Raw genomic sequence first — 25184 nt, forward strand, 5'->3', positions numbered from 1 at the left:
TAGTCCATTTACATTTAAGGTAATTATCGATATGTATGTTCTATTCCCATTTTCTAAATTGTTTTGGGTTCATTATTATAGGTCTTTTCCTTCTCTTGTGTTTCTTGTCTAGAGAAGTTCCTTTAGCATTTGTTGTAAAGCTGGTTTGATGGTGCTGAACTCTCTCAGCTTTTGCTTGTCTGTAAAGGTTTTAATTTCTCCATTGAATCTGAATGAGATCCTTGCTGGGTAGAGTAGTCTTGGTTGCAGGTTTTTCTCCTTCATCACTTTCAGTATGTCCTGCCACTCCCTTCTGGCTTGTAGGGTTTCTGCTGAGAGATCAGCTGTTAACCTTATGGGGATTCCCTTGTGTGTTATTTGTTGTTTTTCCCTTGCTGCTTTTAATATGCTTTCTTTGTATTTAATTTTTGACAGTTTGATTAATGTGATTAATGTGTGTCTTAATGTGTGTGTATTTCTCCTTGGATTTATCCTGTATGGGACTCTCTGTGCTTCCTGGACTTGATTAACTATCTCCTTTCCCAAATTAGGGAAGTTTTCAACTATAATCTCTTCAAATATTTTCTCAGTCCCTTTCTTTTTCTCTTCTTCTTCTGGAACCCCTATAAGTCGAATGTTGGTGCATTTAATGTTGTCCCAGAGGTCCCTGAGACTGTCCTCAGTTCTTTTCATTCTTTTTTCTTTATTCTGCTCTGCAGTAGTTATTTCCACTATTTTATCTTCCAGGTCACTTATCCGTTCTTCTGCCTCAGTTATTCTGCTATTGATCCCATCTAGAGTACTTTTAATTTCATTTATTGTGTTGTTCATCGTTGCTTGTTTCATCTTTATTTCTTCTAGGTCCTTGTTAACTATTTCTTGCATTTTGTCCATTCTATTTCCAAGATTTTGGATCATCCTTACTATCATTATTCTGAATTTTTTTTCAGGTAGACTGCCTATTTCCTCTTCATTTGTTAGGTCTGGTGCATTTTTATCTTGCCCCTTTATCTGCTGTATGTTTTTCTGTCTTCTCATTTTGCTTATCTTACTGTGTTTGGGATCTCCTTTTTGCAGGCTGCAGGTCGTAGTTTCCGCTGTTTTTGATGTCTGTCTCCAGTGGCTAAGGTTGGTTCAGTTGGTTGTGTAGGCTTCCTGGTGTAGGGGACTAGTGCCTGTGTTGTGGTGGATGAGGCTGGATCTTGTCTCTCTAGTGGGCAGGTTCATGTCTGGTGGTGTGTTTTGGGGTGTCTGTGGCCTTATTATGATGTTAGGCAGCTTCTCTGCTAATGGGTGGGGTTGTGTTCCTGTTTTGCTAGTTGTTTGGCATAGGTTATCCAGCACTGTAGCTTGCTGGTCGTTGAGTGAAGCTGGGTGCTGATGTTAAGATGGAGGTCTCTGGGAGATTTTCGCCGTTTGATATTACGTGGAGCTGGGAGGTCTCTTGTTGACCAGTGTCCTGAAGTTGGCTCTCCTACCTCAGAGGCAGAGCCCTGACTCCTGGCTGGAGCACCAAGGGCCTTTCATCCACACGGCTCCTCAATTTGGGATGACTCGTTGTCTATTCAGGTATTCCAGAGATGCAGGGTACATCAAGTTGATTGTGGAGCTTTAATCCGCTGTTTCTGAGGCTTTTGGGAGGTCTGAGGTCTTCTGCCAGCCTTCAGTAGGTGTTCTGTAGGAGTTGTCCCACGTGTAGATGTATTTCTGGTGTATCTGTGGGGAGGAAGGTGATCTCTGCGTCTTACTCTTCAGCCATCTTCAAGGTCCCCCCTCTGAATAGTTTTTTAAAGTCAGTAAGAGAGACCAATAATCCAACAGAAAGACAGCAAAATGATATAAACATAGAGAAATGGAAAACATTTGAAAAATGTCTCATTCATGTAGCATAAAAGCAATACAAATTAAAACTCGAATGGTATTTTTACCTATCAGATTAGCAAAGATCAAAAAGGATCTTGACACAATCTTGGTAAGTGTGTGGGAAACAGGCACACTCCTATACTGTTAGAGGACTGTAAATTGGTTCAACCTCTTCAGAGGACAATTTTGTTTTATATATATTTATATATGTGTGTGTGTGTGTGTGTGTGTATAAATTTTAAATGTAAGCCATGCATTGTGTTGGACATGTGAGCAAAGTTATACATCAAGTGTTCATTGCAACAGTGATTATAATAAAAGATTGGTAACACCAGTCATATCCACCAATATGATATACATTAGAAACCCTTTAAAAGTAAGGGTAGGGGGACTTCCCTGGTGGTCCAGTGGTAAAGAATCCGCCTTACAATGCAGGGGACGCGGTTCGATCCCTGGTCAGGGAACTGAGATCCCACATGCCGCGGGGCAACTAAGCCCTTGCGCCACAGCTACTGAGCTCCCGCATCTCAACTAGAGAGCCCATGTGCCGCAAACTAAAGAGCCCACACGACCTGGAGCCTGTGCACCACGACTAGAGAGAGAAAACCCGCACGCCACAGCTAGAGAGAAGCCCACGCGCCGCAACGAAAGATACCGCGTGCTTCAACGAAGATCCTGCGTGCCGCAACTAAGACCTAACGCAGCCAAAAATAAGTAAAATAAGAAGTAAATAAATAATAAATCTTTTAAAAGAAAAAGTAAGGATAGTCTGTATGAATTCATGGAATAATCTTTGAGTTATATTAAGTAAGCAAAAGAGAGCACTAAGAAAAAGTATGTATAGAATACCTACTGCCATAGAGTGGAGGATGTATATACACACTTGACTGTGTGTTGAAGGATGGAAACTGGTTCATTGGGGGGTAGTTCTTTAGTGCCTTGCCCAACGAGAATGAAAGATATTATTGAGTTTTAAATCCCCTTTTATGTCAAATATAATGCTTTATTTAATTTTTAAAGTATTTGTCCAATGAACTAAAATTCTTCTTTATACCCCAACCACTAACTGTAGTGACCAAAACTCACACAGTGGAGGCAGGGAAGGGGGGTGGTCCATAAAATCCTTGGCAAATTTTATACATCTAGTTTTTAGTTGCCCTAACCTGAACTTCGGGTGTGATAGCAAAAATATGTGCTCTTTCTGGTAAAGAATACTATTCTTTTTCCCTCACAGAGAACATGGAATTGAGTCGAAAGTTAGCATTTTCACTCTCAGTAGCTATTATTTGGTCACAAGTTCTGCTTTAGGAACCCATTGGATACAGATGCACACATGCTATCTTAAGTCATAATTTTTCATAAATACTTTTTGCAGAGTACTTCTACTTTTTGTACAACCCAAGTTTTTAATGTCTAAATTTGAAAAGGAAAAAGAAAAATAATTATTGGAAATCAGGCACTTCGATAGGTATTTTCATATGCGTTACCTTAGTTGCAGTTGATTGTTATTTTAATCCGCAGAATTGGACTCGTTAGCCCTCTTTTTAAAAAAAGAAAACTGAGACTGAACCAGAATTCAAATCGGGGTCTGTTGGACTCTAAAGCCCCGTGCTTTCTACTCTACCGGGACACTTACTGTGTTTCAAGATATAATATCATACACCTTTCCTCTGAAAATCCTAAGACACGCCATAAAGAACTTTTTTTTCTTTTTTGGCCTCATTGCGTGGCATGTAGGATCTTAGTTCCCCAACCAGGGATCACACCTGTGCCCCCTGCACTGAAAGCGGGGAGTCTCAACCAGTGGACCGCCAGGGAAGTCCCAAAGAACTTCTAAATTATTCCAGTAAAAACTCTTGGGTACTTTGAATTGGATGAAAAACAGGAATGAGAGCAGGAAAAAAGAGAGAAGAAATGAACTTTGTAAAGAAGGAGTGAGTTACAAAAGAGAGCCGACAATAGATGATTACATTCATTTAGGTTATCATAACCCATGCAGGTCTTATTTTTGCCTCAGTTTTTTACTTTTTCAGATGACAGAAATGACAGATGAGTTTTAAGATTTTCTTCATGAAGATAACAATGGCAGTGTAGGAAACTTGAAAAATACAGAAAAGGATTTTAAAAATCATATTCTCCTATAACCAGCTACTATTAACATTTTGGTCTGGTTTTCCCCCATTTTTTCAGTGCATGTCTATGTGTATATGATTGTGACCTACTGAATATAATATTTTGTATGTTATTTTCTTAACGAGTATTTTACACCTTTTCTTCATAAAAAAATAAAAAGCTAGGAAATGTGATTTTAAATATTTTTACTTATTCTCCTACCATAGACCATTAACTTTTGTTCCAACCTATGGAATATGCTCCAGCATATTGTCGAACATATATTTTTGTCCCCAACTTGAATAATTTTATTAGGCCAGATTTCTAGAATTGGAATTACTAGTGCAAACAGTATGAATATTCCTCTTGATACACGTTTCCAAATTGCTTTTCAGAAAAGTTGTGCCATCTTACACCCCTTACAAATTATATTTGAGTCTGATATAACGTTAACCCTTGAGAGGTTTGAGTATTATTTTTTTAATTGGTGGAAGGCAGGTATCTCAGGGTGTAATGCCCTTAATCAGATTTTGGAATCAGTAGTCCCTGATTGGATGAGTTTAGCAGTTTTCTTCAACTGTTTTAATATAAAGTACAGTGGGATTCTGGAGATTTCCCACCTTGTTGGCTAAGCCTCTCCTTAGGGATCGCTCTCTGGATTGCGCCTGTGGAGAGGGTCGCCTATTAGACATTCACAGAGTGGGTGAAGCCTTAAAGAGCTGGGAGTATTAGAGTAAATAATATTTACTATGCTGAACTTTTTATATAGAGACACTCAGAGAGGTTAACTGGCTTGCCAAGGTCACATTTCTAGTAAGAGACTGAATGGATTCAATCCAGGATTTTCTGATTCTAAAATTCATTTTCTATTAACTACCTTGCACTGCTGTAAAAATAAAAATATTACTTGGGGCTTTCAGGTTCTGTTTGTCTTTATTTTATTTAAGATTAAGAATTACTGGAAGGTGTTTTAAAATCACTCATAATCCCAGTCTTTAGAGATAATCACTTTCTGTGCATATTTTCAACATAATTGATCATGATATGTGTGTGTGTGCCTACATATACATACATATATATACAGTTTTGTAAACTAATTTTATTCATTTTATTTCATATTATAAACATGTGTCATTATTATATTAAAACATTTTTAATGGCTGCAGTATTCCATCAGTTGGTTCCAGTTTGTTGCACTTGTAAGTAATGCTGTAATGAACATCTTGGAGCATAAATCTTTATATGTACTTTTAAGTATTTGTTGAGGATATAGTCCCAGAAGTGGTTTTCCAAAGTTACACTGCCTTTGGAGAGGCTGCAGAAGCCTTTCAAGAGGGAGGGATCTAATCTATTGATCTACGTTTCTTTTTTTAGTAAACCCCAGCTGAATCCAGGGTTTATTCCCTGTGACTCTTTAATATTACTTTCACCTGTGCCTACCCGTCTATGTGGTTGCTTGTGATCAATAAGTATGTTCTATCAGTTGCACAACACGCTGGCATACACGTAAAAATACATGACATAGAATGTGGATTAGTTATTAGAAATAAATTTAAATGAACTGAAACAAGGCTGTATTCCTATCCTTTAAGTTATTACGAAAAAGAATATTATAGGCAGTGTAAATAGGTTGTTTACAGGAAACACTCATTGTAGAGTACCTCTTTATCACAGATTTTGGTAACATAACGTCAAAGCACCTCCAGTTTACAAGTGGCTCTGATCCCCTTTTCTCTGTGTGCACACATGAATTGTCTTATACCTTCCCTTCTGTACGTTTTACCCCAAATCATGATGTCACTTGAGCCCCTGCCCCCTATGAAGATCCCTAATACAAGTAGAGAGACCAGCAGAGCAAAGCCATCTGCTTAAATTGATTCTTTTCATGATTTTTTGAGAACTATTGGCACATTAAACATTTCATGCAAATTGTTACCGTACATGTTAAGTAATGCTAATATATTAAAGTTCGAATTCATTAGCTTTTCAGGAAGAAGGCTTGTGGGTATGTTATGCTGTAATAATTTACTAGCGATAAGTAGGCTTTAATTTCATGCCCTGAGGGCTGTGTCTTTTTGTGTTGTTGGTAGCTTGTTTGTAGAGACAAAAGATCTGCAGAGATAATAGAATGAGGTAACTGCACAGATGTGATCAAAGTAATGGAAATTCAGTGTGGTTATCTTCTAGATTCCAAACATCTGGATGAAAACTACAATATCCATTCATTCACGTGGGAATTTCTAAACCTCTGAATACTGGGGATTCATGTGTCAACAAAGGCTGTGTTTCCTTGGCTGTATAATTACATTAATAATGCTAACCCAGGCCCTATAAACTTGTCGATACTCATAGATTATTTCGAAGGAAAAAAACTCCAATATCCTCCAGCATTTCTTCTGTGACCTGGCAAGAAATAGTGCTGTTCAAGTTCCCAAATGAGTTCAATTGTAATGGACTTCATTTAGAAATTAGCCAATCTATTTTCTAATAGCTTCCACATTTTTTTCTAGAAATGAAAGTTTTCTCACAGGGCTTTTTTAAAAAACTAGTAACATGTGATAGTGCAGTTAAGATTGCAGAAACTATTTCAATCAGGTATTTAGTCATCTCACTGCTTCAGTTTGCAACTGAATGCGTTCTCGTGCACCGTCAGGTGTCACTGATAAACATTTAGAAAATTGCAGTCTGAAGACACAGTGGTGTGTTCAAGTCTGCATTCCTAAACTTGTTTGGATGGCTTCTGTCCAGTAACCAGCACATTCCTGGGCAGGCAGTAAGTCTAGCTGAATGAAATTGAATTTTTGACTAGCATTTTTAAAGGGATATCTGCACATGTGAGTATGTCTGAGTTTCTGAACACAAGGGAACATGTGAAGTGTATACTGATTTTGAGATAGGAGGGGAAAGGTTTAAAGTGTTAGGATGCCTAACGGTCTTAATGGTGTTTAGAATGGAAATCTGGTATCTTTGATAATTTTATAAATTATTTCTTCCTCTTGAAGGAAAAATTCAATAGACTTTTCCTCCTCCATTTTCAAACATTCAAGTCTCTGATCCTTCAATTTTTATCTTCCCTGACCTTATGGCAGAGATATTCACAACGTCCCATCTTTTCTCCTTTCCCTCGGCGATTGACATCCCCATTACCCAACTCTGTTTCTTTGCTCATGCAGCTTCCTCTGTGATCCCCAATCCATCTGAACTTGTCAACCAACACATCTTTTACAGCCCGTCATCACAGCCATCTCCATCTCCTCTACAAAGCTTTTCCTGTTCCCCTGCCAGGTGTCACTTTTCTGTCCTTTAACACCCTAAAGATTTTTATTTATATTACTTTTAGGCACTCATATTTTCACTTTCTGTACTCATCTCTCCCCACTAGACTCTAACATTTCATGGATAGCCGTGTGTCTGGCTTATCTTTTTAACTCCCATAAAACTTAGCATAGAGCCTGGCACAGAGGAAGTGTTCACACGAGAGAGAGACAGAGACAGACAAAGAGTAAGAGAGAGAGAGGGAGAGGATATGAATATATTAAACTATCTTTCCTTGATGCACCACAGCGGTTAGACTTGGTAGAGTTTAAGGGAATGAAGAATTGGTATTTCCTCCTTTTACGTAGTTGGAATCTCTGATGAAACAGATCACAAACTTCTCTTCAAACTTTGTGCCAGGGTTTGGGGAACTTTGTTGCTTCCTGTGTCTGGAAGTAAATTCAGAATGTCAGAACTAAGAAGGACCTACTGCAGAGCACAGGGAATTGTACTCAATAACTTGTAATAACCTATAATGGAAATGTATCTTTAAAAGAATAGGCACATATATATATATATATATATATCTGAATCACATTGCTGTAAACTTGAAACTAACACAACATTGTAAGTCAACTATATTTCAATAAATTTTTTTTTAAAAGACAAATGTCTGTGCTCGCTTCGGCAGCACATATACTAAAAAAAGAAAAAAAAGACAAATATCTAACGCATACACACACACACACACACAACACACACACACAAAGAATGTCAAAGCTCACTAGCTGTCTTACATTGTCTTTCCTGCCAAGGTGCCTCACCAGGTCATCCCCCCTCCTCCTCCCCAGCAGAGGAGCTGGCCATCACTATCCTCAGGCCGTTCAGCCCCAGGCCACCTGGCCACTCAACCTCCTGGTAGCCGCTCTGTGGACACAGGAGGGGGCTTCGTCCAAAGGTCAGCTCTCCTTTCACACCCAAGCTCTACACAGAAATCTATCTAAATTTTCTCGCTCTCCTGTTTTTCAGTGATTACACGCAATTCAGGGGTTGCTAAATTTGAACTAGATCTTGAGTCTGGCTGCCTACTTTCAAAACAAGCTGATGCGCTCACATTTTCTAGTTTGTCAGATTTGAGTAGTTTTATTGATACCATTTTTATCTTAAAGAAACATCAACTAACATTGATACACATATTTTAATATTTTAATATCTTGTTTTTCAGTCATATTTTTTCCCCCAAACAGGAAAACTCCAAGCATCTTTTATTCAAAACAATTTGACCACTTTCTTAGCACCATGGTCAGGTATGATTGTTGGGTGAAGGCTGTTACAGACTCAAAACTGATTCATCTAGAAATGCCGTGATTCCTCTATCCAGACACATCCCTTATTTCTTCTTATTCAGGAAAACAACACAAGACAAACAAACAAACAAAAAACCAGACAACCTGGGAACAACAAAAGTTGGAATTCTCTTTGGCTTGCAGGCAGTCAGTTACATCCATTTCTGAGGACATAGAGGCAGTTCTCCCAGGGAACACCTGCAGGGTTGTAAAGAGCAGGGCTAATGGGTGATCTCTGCCACTCTCCCTGCCCATCCCACAAGCTCCCTAGAGATAGATTCCAGCATCCGCAGAGGCCCGACTGCATATAAAGAACTGTTCATGAACCGTTTTTCCAGTTGATCATCCTGAGGCCCAACTTGTACTGCCTAAGTGAAGGATTATAGAATTAGCAGTGCATATGGTAAGTGGGCAACACAGAAGGATATGGGATCAAATTCTGATTTGGGATTTTGGTACTTACCCCTGGGGCTAAGGCTAAGAGTCTTGGGTAATCTGAAGAAATATGTTAGAAAGAGAAAAAGTACGATCAGATTAGCCCAAATAAGAGCTGGTAGAAGCTTCTTATAGGAATGTTTTTTCAAAATGTTAAGAAAATGGTCCATGGTGATACTGCTCATGTAGGTAAAATGGCTGCTAAAAAAAAGCAAACACTTTCTTTTTCAGAAACAGGCAAGCAATCATAATTTGATTTCTAATAGTCATGTTTGCCATGAGGACTTTTACAATGAGGTTATATAAGCAAATTGATTTCCCTGTTGACTTTATCAGAAAATCGTAAAATGCCCCTGAATCTTCCCTCCAGAATTCTCAAAAATGCCTACAATAATCTTCCTAGAAAATTATTTTCTGGATTTCATGATGTCCTGAAGCTCCTCCAGCAGCATTTGATTATTGCTGCTGTAAATAGGCAAAAATTATAATTAAGAAAGATAATGAATGTGATATAATAGCATAGTAAACACAGTTGTATATAATTCATTACCACATCTCCCCCTTTACTTGATTTTATATTCATGTTGAAAGCTCTTAACTGGGCATGTGTAATTGATTCACCATGGTATATGTGGTTGTTTTAGTAAAAAGTTTCAACTGAGGCTTTTGTTTAACAGGATAACTCCCTCATTCCACTGTTTCTTTAGGAAAATCAAATTCAACTTATGTCATATCATCTCTGGAACTACATCCTGTTATAGGTGAACACTGCCTATTTTAGCTACAATAATGGAAGATGAGTCAGACTTTCTTCCTTCCCTTGTTTTTCCTGTGTCCTTGATTTTTCCCAGAATCAACTTTCTATAGAATAAATTTCCCTGGGCACTTTTTGTTCCATTCGATGGAACTCAGAGACTCTCAGATTTTTGTAGTTGTAATATCCTTTTCTTAAAAAGGCAAACACATTACCACCTCTCTCAGCATTGCTCTCTTTTTTAAAAACCAAAATAAAGTTTGGAGAAGTTTTAATAGCTTGTGAGAGCATTAAAGGCCTTCTGGGATGTTTTGTCTCATGATTGAAGAAGGGACAATAGCCAATTGTTAGCCTCATGGTAATTTTGAGCGGCTCAATTATTTGGATGCTAACCCTACTTTCAAAATGGCAGGGCTTCCCTGGTGGCACAGTGGTTGAGAGTCCACCTGCCGATGCAGGCGACGCGGGTTTGTGTCCCGGTCCGGGGGCATCCCACATGCCGCGGAGCGGCTGGGCCCGTGAGCCATGGCCGCTGAGCCTGCGCGTCCGAAGCCTGTGCTCCGCACCGGGAGAGGCCACAACAGTGAGAGACCCGTGTACCGCAAAAAAAAAAAAAGGCAAGATAGAGAATGGGATGTAATACACACTTTTCCAGATTTAGTGCTATGTATGGTCAACGAAGAACTATATTCACACACCAAAAAGAAAAAGAAAAAAAAGTACCATGTATCCTAGGATCAATCAGCATGCATGTTTCTGACGTCACCAGTATGGTAAAAACATCATAGGAAATCCTGCTGTGTGTCTGCAGTGACCAGGGCTGACATGCACACACTGCTCCGCTAGGACCATCAAACCAAGGCCTCGTGGTTCAGCATCTGTCATCAGTCATTTAGTCTTAGAACCTCAGCTTACTCTTTATGCCTTTTTGTTCCTTCTCAACCTACCTACCTATTCACATGTGAAAAAACACTTTTTTTCCTCCTAACGGCTAACAGGTTATTTTATCTACTAGCTTCCTCCTTATCTCTCCCACATCCTCTTTGTGCCCTAGAAGCAGGTAAATTCACTGCCAGCTAATTATAGTACATCATTTTCAATACATGACTTTCTGTTGAGACTTCTGAAAGCATATCAAAGTAGAGCAATAGGCTGAATGAAACAATTAATAAAGAGTATTTTACTGAGCTTTTTAAAAAAGCAAATTTCCCCCATACCAGTGAGTGAGAGGCACATACAGAACGGCTAAATGCAGAGGTATTTCTCAAATCTGTTCAGGTTAATCTTGACATAGGATAGGCTGGGGAAGAAATCAGTAGATTCGCGTTGCTAGACAGTACAGTGTACCATACGTTTAGATCACTTTATATAAAGCTGTTATTGGATGAATTCTTCTAAAACAAATACTACAACAACAAAAAGTTTCTTAAGAATAGACATCAGGGGAACCTTATGTTCCTCCTCTGTTCCATGCTGATTTAACACAACCATACCCACATGACCATCACAGCTCTGCGTGGGTGACTTAGCTCTAATGACCAATAGGACTTGGCCCAGATTGGTGGAAATTTTATGTCTAGATGTGCTTAACAAGGGAAACAAGAAGTGTGAGCAGTTTTCTGTGAAACAGAAAATCAAAGGAAGAGAAGCAGATGATGTCAACAAGGGGAAAAAGATCTGGCAAATGAATTTGGTATTATTCCCTCAATTATCTGTGTTTTTTAAGAAATGCAAATCCTTTTCATCTTTTAGATGGTGCATGTCTCGTGTTAGTCCAGAAAACTTATGCCTTTTACAAGTATTGTTAAGAAATTTGAAATTAAGTAATAGTCTATCTAAAAATTTTAGTAAAGAAAGAATGTGAATAAATCCTTGGAGTTTGTGGTAAAGAAGTGAATTGAAGGACACCAGAAAACAAAATGTTCATTTGGATATATGAACCAATGAAACACCAGAACCACAGAATTTTTTCTCTCTAAACTATAGTGAAGCTCTTAAATATGAGTATAAAAACCAACAACAAAACGTTCATGTACTGTGAAAAGGATAGTTGGCTGAAGTGTGGTACCTGAGGTTCCAGGTTTACACGGGATCTTGATGGTTTGTACCTGAACAGAAGGGTTCTAGGGTGGGAAGACTACAAATGTTAGTACTCTAAGAGCATTTTGTGCATCATAAAATTCTAGACGCCCCACTGAGCCTGTAAAGACAGCGTGCTCTAAATGGTTTTCCACCACTTTTCTGGAGAACCCAGTCCCTTCTATAAAGACTCCTCTTCCATATTTAGAGATGGAGGCACAGGAACATTTCATGATCTTTAGGAGGGTAATAGTGTGAAAAGTAAGGTTGTAAAATGAACTACTTTCCTCCCCTTTCTACCTAATTTCTTTCTCCTGTGCTTTTAAAGACTAGGATATCTCTTTCTGACCCCAGAGCTCATGTTTAACTCAGAAAGTATACTTTACAAATGTCCTGCATGTTCTAATTTGTATGATGGAAGGAGAAAAGAGCTCATCTGAGCACCAATTTGACATCGTTTTATTCCAACAGTCTTTGGAAGCCAACACTCCTTCCCTTTTTGACTGTCTAAAATGCCCTTGCTAGCCAGATCCTTCTGCTAGCTACAGTGTTTGCACATTTCCTTGTTAATCAGCCGCGTAGGCTCGGAGACTGTGTGTTTTGGTGTTGTTTCTGTGTGCAATCTCGTGCTGCTTCCTGAACGCATGTGTCCCTTCCCTTCACAGCCTACTCGACACCCAGCACCTCCCCCGCAAACCGATTCGTCAGTGTTGGACCACGGGATCCAAGCTTTGTAAATATCCCTCAACAGACACAGGTGGGCCGCTCTCATCTTTTCTGTATGTGGTGCAGCTTGTTTTATTCATCAGGTGCATTGTAACTCGTCTTTCGGCACAACAGGCTGCATTTCCCAGCCCCTGTTCAGTCCCCTTTCCTCCCGACCCCTACCCATCCTGGCCCTTCAGCCACATTTCCATGTGTTCTTAGAAATCATGGAAAACAGTGCCTGCAATTTTTGCTTCTTGTATTGAGGGGGTAGGAGAGGAGGGCTTCTGTGCCAGAACTGCTTTTGCTATGGGAAGAAAATTTTCCCAGGCTGGATAGCGTGTGCTCCCTCTTTTAGGAATCTGTGCCTCTCTACGTGCAAGCAGACAGAAGTAGGCCCCTATTGAACCTGGAAAGTATACTCTGGCTGCCGGCGACATCAGAGTGCATGCAGGGAATGGGGGGCCAGTCCCTCTTATGTACTCATTATAGGGTCCCCAGGAACCTGGCAGACTTTCTAAGAGAAAGGAAAAGAAAGGGTTCCTGAGCGCTGTTAAGTTGCTGGTGTTGGTACTGAAATAGGAGGTGTTTGTTACTGGCTTCGCTGGCCCCAGTGGGGTGGGAGGGGATTATGTGAATATAATGTCATATTTTGAGGTAGGTGATTGAAAAAGAGTATGCCAGGACATCTAGAGTTTGTTTTTCAATAGATAGTTGTGTTTTGTGTTAGTATAGGCCAAGGAGAAAGAATCTCTTTTAAAAGTTTTGCAATAGCTTCTGTTAATTGAGAAACAGTGAAAGACTTTTGGAATTCAAAGGTAGCATATATAAAGATACTTAGAGAGTTGTGGAATAGAATTAGATGCAAGTTTTGGAAGAATCTACTCTCTGATCTCCTAATCAGAATGTGACTGTATATTATCAGAATTGACATAAAGAATTTTCTCTTTGAGGTTCTCAACACAGTGTTTGAAAAATTCTCCTAGATATTTTGTGCATGCGCCTCGGTATGTAATCTCCAGATGCCTAATTTATAACTATTCATCTTTGTGTGTAACGCTATGAGCAGGTGCTTATGAACGAGATAGATTTGCTTTCCTGGGTCCGCTTGCTTTCTCTGTGAAGGGTTTTAGTTTATTGCTGTGTCGACAGCGTGGGTTAAACAGCATTGCATCTGAAGCCTTCCTTACACTGAAGCAGGGTCACGGAAAGTACAGCCTCAGAGGAGGCAGCTGGGAGGAGAGGGAGAGGGGAAGGAGGGAGGGGAGGGAGAAGGTTAACTCTTGAATTTCCCACTTCTGCTGTTTCTTCTGAAACTGGCAGGTACATGGCATCTGGGATTAACTTCGCCTATTCAGTACTCCCCATAAAATTGTTCAAGTTTATTGCTTATTTTCCCATACCTTCAAATATTTAACTGGTGAATTTGAAGTTGAATAATTACCTCAAAGGCATTACAGTAGAAGAACATTTCTTCCTGTACTTCTGGCTCACATGATCAAGGTCAATGAGAAGGGGAGAACTGGGGACAGTAGCTTTACATTGGATGATTGCTTTTCTCAAAGCACCAGTGGGCTCAGGTTACTTCATTAAGAACCTCAAAAATGCAGTTTGGAAATGTCCTGTTTTGTATTTTATATAGTATTTTTATATAAGCTGTGATTCACTGAACTGAAACTGTACCCTGCATTCCAACATGGCTTTGTTTCACAAATGCCTTATTTAACCCAGAAACTGAGTCTTCATGATGTTGACCACAAAAATTCAATTCTTAAAAATCCAGATTTTCTACGCATCTGTATGAATGATGTCATGTAGACCCAGTATTGGCATCTGGAACTGAATTTTTTGGGTTTCTGTTAAATATTTGGCATCATAGAGACAACAGCTTAAATGTTTTTTATCACAGTGACACCTGCCACTTTTGGCTTGAAGAAAGCCATCCCCAATTGTCTTATGAGAAACCACGCTAATGGAGTTACTCTTTTTCCCCAAAAAAATATCCTGAGATAAAAGTGTGCTCTAAGTATTTTAATATTTAGGTATATATATTAACTCTTTTTTTTTAAAGGAACTACTTTCTGGAACCATTTAAAGTGGTAGGCATATATAGATATAGATCATAAAAATAATATTTTTAGGTAATCTTTTTGAGAGGACATCAGAAGAAGAATTTTTATAGGAATTTTTTAAGACATAATTTGAACATGGCCTGCAGATTAGTAATTTCCTAGGCAAGCTTGCATTTTTCTATATAAATATTTTTGTTAATAAGGCATGAACTTTGTATTAGTTGAATTATGGGAAAAGTTTTCTGGAAAAACAATCTTTTCTTTTCTGCCTTTAAAGAAGTAAAAATTGAAGTGTCACCCAAGCAGATAGGTAAACTTTATAAATGCAGGAGAGGTATCCCGCACAGAAATCCATAAACAAATACAAAATAAAATGGTCTCCCTTTTCCCCAAAGAAACCTCTTGAAACATCAACCTGTAGAAGACAGATTAGATACGGTCCCTGTTTTTTCCAGCAGATAGAATTCCAGCTAATGAATAGACATTTGAAGTAGGCAGCTTTCAGTTTATCATAAGACCTTTCTTTAAAAAAAAAAAAAAAAGAGAGTTCTTTGATTATACATAGCCTCTATTTATTGAGCATTTTCTATGTACTGAGTACCTTAGGTACATTATCCAACGAATCTTGACAGCTACCCAATAGGATATATATAATTATCTCCACTTCATAGATTTGAAACCTGAGATCTGAAGAGATCGTTGATTTTCCCAAGGCCACACATGATGAGAGGCAGAGCAAGAATGCCTCCCCAGTTTTGTCTGACTCCAAGGCCTATGCTCTCAAACCACTGTGCTGTACTGCCTCATGGGCTGGTGAGCACCTTTCCCTGCAGATACTCAAACAGAGACTGATGCTCAACTCTCAGGAATACCACTGACGTATTCCCTGGTTTTAAATCTGAGATTGCACTAAAATCTAATCATGAGTATATACCCCAAAGAATTGAAAGCCGGGTCTCCAAGAGATACTTGTACACCCATGTTCTTCGCAGCATTATTCACAATAGCCAAAAGGTAAAAGCAATCCAAATATCCATTGACAGATAAATGGATAAACAAAATACGGTATATACATTTTATTGTGTATATACCATTTTAATGTGGTATCATACATATTATTCAAAATTGAAAAGAAAGGGAATTCTGCAGTATGTTACAGCATAGATGAACTTTGAAGACGTTATGGAAAGTGAAATAGTCCAGTCCCAAAAGGACGAATACTATACGATTCCACTTATGTGAGGTACCTAGTGTAGTCAAATTCATAGAGACAAAAAGTAGAATGGTGGTTGCCGAGAGCTGGAGAGAGGGCAGAAGAGAGAGTTATTGTTTGGTGGGACAGAGTGTTAGTCTTATAAGATGAAAAAAGCTCTGAAGGTGTATGGTGGTGATGGTTGCACAACAGTGTGAATGTCCTGAATATCACTAAACTGTCCACTTAAAAATGGTTAAGATGGTAAATTTTATGTTGTGTGTATTTCACCACAATTTTTAAAATGTAATCATTAGATAAACTCTTCATGGTCCTTTCTCCACTTGAGAGTCTAAAATTCTGTAAGACAGCCAGGAAGAGTGGACTGTTTACCAGAAAACCCACTGTCATTTTGTGCTCTCGTGTCCAACACATAGTGGGTAGTCAGCAGATACGGGTTGAATCTAAATGATTCATAAGGAAGTTTAAAAATAATGACTTTTTCTTATTACAGTCGTGATACATGTTAATTGTGGAAAATACAGATGGGAAAAATAATAAAAATCACTTGTAGTCCTACTGTTAACATTTCTGTCTAAATCCATCCAGACTGCTTCGATGCATACAAATATATTGCAAAAATGAGATCATATTATATACACTGTTGGGTAACCTGCTGTTTCTTCCCCGTAACAATATATTATGGCCTTCTTTCCATGTAAATTGGAAAAATTGAATATTGGCTTTTATTGCACCTATTCATCATCTGTAATGATTGGTAGGGAAAGATAACATGGATAATTGAAAGCCATTTTTTCTCCTCCTTCCCTTCCAGTCTATCTTTTTTCCTCCAGAGAATTCCTCCCTTCACTGAGACAGAATTGCCTTCTCTTTAGCCTTCCCTCGAGCTAGTTTTCTTTCAAACCGCCTTCCAGTTGCATTGTCTATCTCATCCCAGCTTTTGGCTCTGTTGGAACATTCCTGCCAAGTTATCTGTCCCATTCTTCTGAATCACTTGTCTGCTACCTCTGCTACTATCATGATTTGCCTTTCGTTTTCCTTATACTCGTCCATTTTGTAGCTCATTATTAACATGGGGGGTAGCCACCTCCTGACAGCCTTTAGAACACCCATCTGTTCTAAGAAACCGTGACCACCCTGAATCTCTTATTTTTCAGTATTGTCCACCATGATAGTTGATACTAACATATAGAAAAGTCTCTGGGGCATAGAGTATCTACTTCACTTTGGACACTATTAATGTCCCCTGCACGCCCACTGAATGATATAAGAGAGCATGGCATCATCTCAAACAGCAGAAAGCCAATGGCCATTTCAGTTGCATCTCATAATTTAATCTGGTCCCTGAAAATGAGAGCCATTAAGAGGAGGCATTTATTTAGAGAAAAAAAGTTAATATTTCATCATGAGGTAATAAATAGAAATACCAATTCCCACACAGAAGGACTGAGCAAAGAACTCATTTTTTTTCAGGTTCTAGTTTAATCAGAATGTTCAAATAAAATGCTTAACCTGCAGAACACCCATGAAGACTAATTCTTTAAAATGAAAAATGAGTGCAAACAATACTAAAAAACAGGCATTTCTTCCCTGCCACCCAAATCTATCGCTGTTCTACCTCAACAGAATTGTGGTATCTGAAATGCTATTTAAAACCAAATTACCATTTGGGTTATTAGAAGAATCGCTTGGCATGGCATGGGCCTGATTTGTTGACAAAAAGACACAGGTGCTGTAACCTTTGCTTAATAAATCATTTAGCTGCCTGACTGGCAAGCAGTGTGGCTCCCTTTGCCTCATGAAATTTACAAATGTATGCGCAAACCACACACTTCACTGTACTGGAAACCGGCTCATCTGGAGAGGTCCCTGCAGAGCTAAATTATGGGCATAGCACCCGCTGTCTGCCTTTGGTGGGGATGCACAAGGAACATAGGGAGGTGGTGGATATGGAGAGCGTTTGGATCTGTTGCCATTCTGTGTGTCATATTCCTGAAACTCTGCCTAAGAAACCAAAGCTCGGGCAATCTGCAGAATGCAAAACTTCCTAAGTCCCTTTCATCAGTCACTCATCATTTCTGACTATATTCCCAGGACCCAAGAAGGCAGGGAATAACAATTCTCCTCAAGTTGTTCAAAGTCTAATAGAGGAAACAGATGTAAAGAATAATAGTAATGACAACAACGTTAATAATGCAGTGGGATACCAGTTACAATAAGGATTTGCCCAAGAGGCTTTGAGACCAGAGAGCTGAGTAGAAGAACTTTCCAAAGAGTGGAAGGGACAGAAAACGCTAGATAGTTTTTCTGTCCTTGTCTAACTTTGGACTGATGATATGGCTCTGGTTCTTATACATTTTACCTTTTTCCTGTACTTTTAATTTTTGCCATGAGCTGGTCAATAAGGCTTTATCCCATCTTAGGTAGAGAGACACGCTGAGTTCTGTCTTCTCTGGACCAAGCAGATAAAATTAGAATCCTTTCCCACTGCTGGCATATCAGCCAGACCCCCCGCCCCAGTCCCTCATTTCCAAGAAACAGCCTTTCTTGCGTAATGTTCTCACCCAGGACACCAAGCTCGCTTGAGATTGCACTGCAGTTAGCTGAAGCCATTCCCTGCCCAGACTCCAGCTGCCTGCCTGTAGGAGGTTAGGTACCACACAGAAGTTCAAGGAGCAGCCTGGATAGTTGCAAAGGCAGGAAACTCAGATTTTGTTAGAGAAAGGAAAATAAAAAATATCGTCCCCCTTCTAGTTAGAATTGGATCTGAGCATTTTTGTTACAAGCCCATACAGCTGAAAACTCCCAGGATTGGAGAGGAATGGCAGATAAAATTCCATTTACTCCTAACTTTGAAAAAAGTTAATTGGCCAAATGGGCATTCTGTATTAAGCTCCAGGGCATGCCGGGTTCTGTGCCTGCACTCCCTACAGACCTCAGAGCCCTCTGAGATTGGTGCTGTTATCCCTATTTTACAGATGAGGAAACTGAAATTTCAAAGAGTATACTTGCCCCCTGGCAAACGAGGTAGCCAGGGTTTGAACCAGTCTGTCTCCAGAACTGCTCTCTTTCCTGAATACTGTCTTCATCCTTAACCATTTATAATGAAAGGTTACTGACTGTTTTCTCTTTATGGTCTAAGATTGACTCATCCTCTTACATCAAGGAATAGGACCGACGCTGTACTTGGTTCTTCTGACGACCTGCCCCAGTTTCCTATTAGCCTGCATCTGTGAAATCAAGACTGAGTTCATTCTGTCATCCTGCCTGGGAAAAAGACCTTTACTAATGACATTAGTCTGCATCTGTGAGAACAACCAGCCTCTGCCCAGAGCCCAGATAGCAGAGCAGCTGAGACTGTGAGCTTTCCTTTCAGATCTTGGTTGGAGCTTTATTTCATCACTTAGCAGTAGTATGTGTACTTCAATTCTTGTAGTTTTTAAAATTTTTTCTTTGTAATTCAATTTTTCTAGCCTGGTTTATTAACTGTAAAATGGTGATAACTGTATTTATCTACCTTCTACGGTTGTGTTGAGTCTTAAATTCTGTTAGTGTAGAGAAAGTAAATGCTTGACACCTGTTAAATGCTCAACAAATAATAGCATTTGTTGTTCAGTTGATAACTAAACTCATATTTAAACAGTATTTTCTGGATTACAAAGTATTTTCTCATTTGATCTTCAGAGCAACCCTTTGAAGTAGGCAGAGCCGTTATCATTATCCCCATTATACAGACTTTAAAACTGAGGTTTAAAGAGAGGGAAGTGACTTCCCCAGAACCACATAGCTGGGGGTTCGTAGAGCCAGGACACAGACCCGCTTCTGATTCCAGAGCCCACACTCCCTTCAGCATGCCCCATCAGGGAAGGACTTGTATGCGTCCTCATGTGCTACTGTGTAGATATGGGCAGAACCTGCCCACCAAATGCTGGATCTAAAGTAACCATCCAGTTAGGACAAAATTAGGACAACACCTCCACAAGATCAGAATCTCGTGGATTCTTCCACTGAGCATCTGCCCTAAAGGTACTCCAAAAGCCTCATTCAACTGGGTACATCTATCCTTGCCCTGCACCCCATTTCTTCTCTTAAGCCAAATTGTGCCCCAAGGCAGAGGAGACTTCCCAAGGGGAAATCATGTCTCTGAGGGTGGCAAGAACTGTAGCAAATGAATGTACCCCCCAGAATCTGCGGGGAAAGGCAGTGCCTGGTCATTCTTTTCTCTTATGTTCTCTGCTCCAGCCGTAGGTGTTGAATAGTCAGCACCGCCTCGCGGAGATGTTTCCCCTGCCATCTGCTCCCTCTTACTGTGGGCAGGAGTGACTCCCCCAGCTTCCCAGCCCCCACCCCAGCCTGTAAGTTCTTACCACGTTCTCTTCACAAACACATGGCAGCTGACTCACGGACAGCCTATGAGACACGCTTAAAATACATTTTTCAATAAACAGAACCTTTGTCTTTCAAGTTTTATTTGGGCAGCACATTTTAGTTGTCCTCAGCCACAAATTTCACTTCTGAACCAAGCGAGAGCCTCAGTTCTAGGTACTGGTCTCCTTTTTCTCCCTTAGTTTTTAATACTTCGGAGATCCCATCATGTTTAATGGCATATTTTGGTTTGGTTTTAGCCTTTCTGTTTGTTTGTTGCCTTGCTCCAAAAAGATTTGGGGAAACTTCTTAGTTGAAGCAAATTGATGATCGTTGAAAGAATTAAGGTGCTTACATGGGATCTGGCACACAGTAGGTGCACAATAAATAGTGGTTCCTTTCATGCTTGCTTCTTTTCCAGTACTTAAATGAGATCAGTGGCAATGGAGAAGGGGAAGAGGAAAGGGAGATTTCGCAGGAAATTTTAGATTTCGTGGAAGAAGAAAAAGGACCAAACGTCTGGTATTTGTTTAATTAGCCCTTGGGATTGTGGGAAAAGTGGGATAGAAAATGAAGCGGGGGAGAAAGATTGAAACAAGAAGCTGTGAATGGGTGTAAAGAGCTGAGAGGAGTTAGATCAGAATTTGATGGTAGCCTTACAGTGAAGTCAGAAAACCATAGTATCAAATGCAGAACTGCTGTCAAAATTTCTAGCCCTGAAATGTGTCTTGATAATGATGTTTCCAGTCAGTGGAAGTTTCAAGATACTGAGGGAAATGCTCTTTTTTTTTAAACTGAAATATAGTTGATTTACAATGTTGTGTTAATTTTTGCCGTACAACAAAGTGATTCAGTTATACATATATATGTATTCTTTTTATATATATATTCTTCTCCATTATGGTTTATCACAGAATATTGAATATAGTTCCCTGTGCTATACAGTAGGACCTTGTTATTTATCCATTCTATATATAATAGTTTGCATCTGCTAACCCCAAACTCCCACTTCATCTCTTTCTCACTCTCCCCTCCCCCTTGTCAACCCGAGTCTGTTCTCTATGTCTGTGAGTCTGTTTCTGTTTCATAAAAGTTCATTTTTGTGTCATATTTTATATTCCACATATAAATGATATCATATGGTATTTGTCTTTCTCTTTCTGACTTACTTCACTTAGTATGATAATCTCTAGTTGCATCCATGTTTCTGCAAATGGCATTACTTCATTCTTTTTTATGGCTGAGTAGTATTCCATTCTATATGTGTACATCTTCTTTATCCATTCATCTGTCGATGGACGTTTAGATTGTTTCCATGTCTTGGCTACTTTGAATAGTGCTGCTATGAACGTAGGAGGTGTGTGTATGTTTTTGAATTATAGTTTTGTCTGGATATATGCCCAGGAATGGGATTGTTGGATCATATGGCAACTCTATTTTTAGTTTTTTGAGGACCATCCATACTGTTCTCCATAGTGGCTGCACCAACTTAATTCCCACCAGCAGCGTAGGAGGGTTCCTAAGGGAAATGCTCTTGACGCTCATGGTCTGATTTCTTTAGGGGAACAAGGAAAAGGTCATGAATCGTAGAGTACAATAGACTTGTTTTCACATCCTGGCTGTGCCATTTATCTGAGTGATCTTGGACATGTTACCCTTTAAAATTCTGTTTCCTTATCTATAAAATGAAGGTGATAAAGTATCTACCTCATAGAAGAAAACCCAATTAAGTGTGGCTTCAGCCAATCAGGTTTTCTTTTCTCACATAGCAAGAAATCTGTCAGTGAGTGGTTGTTGGCATTGTTTCAGCTGCTACATGCTGCCAGCAGGAACCTTGCTCTTTCTAACATTCTGCTCTACCATTCTTAGCATCCACAAGCAGGTGCCTCTGACTGCAAAATGACTGCTGCAGCTCCAGGCATCATACCCATATCCTTCCCCCTTATTCCTCTTATATCAGGGAACAAAGATCCTGCCTTATTCCTTCCCTGTTTCCTGTTAACAAATTTCTACTTGGGTCTCATTGACTAAAACTGGTCACATTTTAATCTTTAGTTGCAAAAGATGCCAGGAAAGCCAACACAAAACTATCTTGATTGGCTATGATCATGACTCATTACCCAGGGTTGGTCACATTGTCCTCCCTAAACAAAATTGCAGAAAGAAGGGGCAATAGATAGTGGGTAGATTGTTAACAGTATCTCCCATCTTCCTTTTTCCCCGTTCCCTGGTAGGTTTCATGCTGTTTTCAACTCCTGTTCTTGCACTTGACTCCTTTCCTCTCTTGCTGCTTGTCTCCTTCCAGTGCGTTTCCTCCACACTCACTCCCTGTGCATCTAGGAGACAGGTATGCTGTGTGCATGTATGAGTGTACAGTGATCATCTCATTTCAGCCCTCTGTTGGAGTCCAGGATTTGGGCAGAAGTGCTGGAGTTTTCTGCAGACCAGCTCCCACAGGGCTGGGTCAAGGTTCTTCTGGTAAACGAGGACTCTGAAAAGGCTGCGTTGAAGGACATGTGCCTTTGTAATTGCAGGGGAACTCTGGGAAACAGTGCCCTCCACGTGCCCTCCCAGGTGCTTATCAAACAGTCAGCAATAGGTTCTGGGTTTCTCTTTTATGACTTGGAACCAGATGCTTCCTTTGCAAAAGAAAAGAGCCTGGTTTTGCTGAGCTTGAGTCAACAGAGTTCAGAGAACAGGAAAATGAGTGCATTGGCCCTGCTACATGCTCTGAGGAGAGAAGGCAGTACAGGTGGGGTTCCCACTTTCCACAAAGCCCCTGCATGTGAAAATCCCATACCGGGGAAGAATTTGCTTTACCAAATGTTTCTGCACTCTAAATAATGACTGTTCGCATTAGGAGAGGTTCCTTTAGGACACAGGCTTTCCCAGGCCTTCTAATGAGTCTAAGACCTTGAAGGTTCCACAGATACACATAGTTCCAAGGCCAGAGCCTATTGTCTAATGTGAGATTCTCAAAGATCTCACGTGAGTTCTCAGTGATTCTTCCTGGCCACTTTTCCCACACCCACTTGTTTACCCTCCTGTTTGTTTATTGAGGACGAAGACACATTCTTTTATCAGTGGCCTATGTTTTGGGGGTATAGCCTTTCATTGGAGCCTGTTCATTAAGTTACATTCCACAGTGCAGGCTTCCCCCAAAATATTTGCCTGAGAATTTTTCCTCAGGCTTCACATCGCTTCCTTTATAGCAGAGACAAAGTAACTTAGCACTTCTAATTGGCTTTTCACTTTCCAAATGCTTTACACATTAACTAATGAACCACATGATCTTGTGATAAGCTGGATCCCTGGGTTGGAGCTGGGACACTGGGTTAGGACAGGCTGTCCTGGCCCCGTGTTCCTCGCCTTCACACTCTCCCTTCCCCGCACATGCTGCCACCTGTCCCACCCCCCTACCCCCCACCCCCAGAATCGGAATGTGTTGGGCTAAATGGAGCTGCAGCCCAGGCACAAACATCCTCAGCACAGGGCAGCCTTGGGCCCACGTGGCTCTGCCTTAACGATGTGGGAAGTGCCCAACACCGCCTTCCAAGGCTGGATATGCTGCATGTTAAAGGAAATTTAAGGCAGCCTTCGTGGAACACAGGTTCTGCCCCTCTGAAGTACAATCTCCCTTCTGTGGATCTATGGCCAAGTGTTATGTATGTGTATTGGGGAAGCAGAAGTACCAGGCGTCGGGGTGGGGGGAATGGAAGGACAATACAATGGCAAGGTCTAGTAAGGGAACTGACTGTAGTGCATCTTGGTAGAGTAAAATGAGCACTGGACTAGGAGTCAAAATATCTGGCTTCCTAGCTCATCTGTCCCACTCACCAGCTGTCCTTAGGGAGAAAAAAGAAACCAGAATTTACTGAGCACATACTATATCCCTGGTAACTACCACACCAGGGTACTACTGATATATATGATCCAATCCCTGCCATCCATTGCTCACAGACTTTTAAGGAGAAAAGTAAACAAATTATAGTAAGGTATGGTAAGGGAAACAGTTGAAGTATGTATAATCTACAGGTAGTGCAGAGAGTAGATAATTAACCCGGGGGAGAAGCAGGGAATTCATGGAAGATATTCTAGAGGAGATTTCACATGAGCTAGTTTGGAAGGAGACAGAAATAGTTCCATTCCAGGAGAGGGGAACAGCACATGCAGAGAAACAGTGGTGTGTGTTCAGAGAATTCTGTTTCATATGTTGGTTAATGTAAGGTAAATGACAGAGAATGTTGAGTAATGAGGCTGGCAAGTTAAACGGGGTCTAGTCGTGAATACATACATGCCTTTATACAATGATAAGGCACTTGGACTTTATTCTGCGGGAGATGGGAAGCAGGTGAAGGGCACAGTGGGATCTCTATATGTGAAGAAACCTTAACTTAGCTTGGTTTACCATGCATGGGGTCTGAGATTTTGCAGGTAGTAGCAGCATTAAGACCTATGGTCATGAGGTACTCTCCTCTCCAAGGCAGTATAACATAGTAGAGAAAATAGAAGCTTTGGAGCCAGATGGACTTGATTTTGATTTATCTCAGTACATGATTCATATGGATTAAATTGTAACCCCCCCCCCAATTCCATATGTTGAAGCCCTAACCCCCAATGTGATAGTATTTGAAGATGGGGCCTTTGAGAAGTAGTTAGGTTTAGATGAGGGTGAGACCCTTATGATGGGTTTAGTGGTCTTTTAAGAAAAGACAGGGAATGCCCTGGCGGTCCAGTGGTTAGGACTCAGTGCTTTCACTGCTGTGGCCCCAGGTTCAATCCCTGGTCGGGGAACTAAGATCCCGTAAGACACGCAGTGCAGCTAACCAAAAGAAAAGAAAAGTCACCAGAGAGCATGCTCTGTGTCATGTGAGGACTCAGCAAGAAGGCAGCCATTTGCAATCCAGGGAGATGACCTTCCCCGGGTACCAAATCAGTTAGAACTTTGGTCTTGGACTTCCACTCCAGAACTGTGAGCAGATAAATTTCTGTTGTTTAAGCCACTC

The 25184-nt window shown here is 40.2% G+C and overlaps 1 protein-coding gene across 7 annotated transcripts in view; it reads left to right on the forward strand.

Moving 5' to 3' along the window:
- The window catches only part of NFIA (nuclear factor I A), a gene marked incomplete at its 3' end in the record, with an annotated part of 398017 nt that overhangs the window by 348199 nt on the left and 24634 nt on the right, over nt 1-25184 (forward strand). For 3 of the 7 annotated variants that reach the window (XM_079919085.1, XM_079919088.1, XM_079919089.1), the window contains exon 10: nt 12489-12580. The exons of 2 other annotated variants lie outside the window; for them this stretch is intronic. In XM_079919085.1, coding sequence (XP_079775211.1) covers nt 12489-12580 — 92 coding nt within the window. Of the gene's footprint in view, nt 1-12488; nt 12644-25184 lie in introns of those variants that run through there. 2 more of the 7 variants (XM_079919084.1, XM_079919083.1) reach the window with 1 other exon arrangement.

The sequence above is a fragment of the Stenella coeruleoalba genome (genome assembly GCF_951394435.1).
Source record: "Stenella coeruleoalba genome assembly, chromosome: 1".
NCBI classification, from domain to species: Eukaryota; Metazoa; Chordata; class Mammalia; order Artiodactyla; family Delphinidae; genus Stenella; species Stenella coeruleoalba.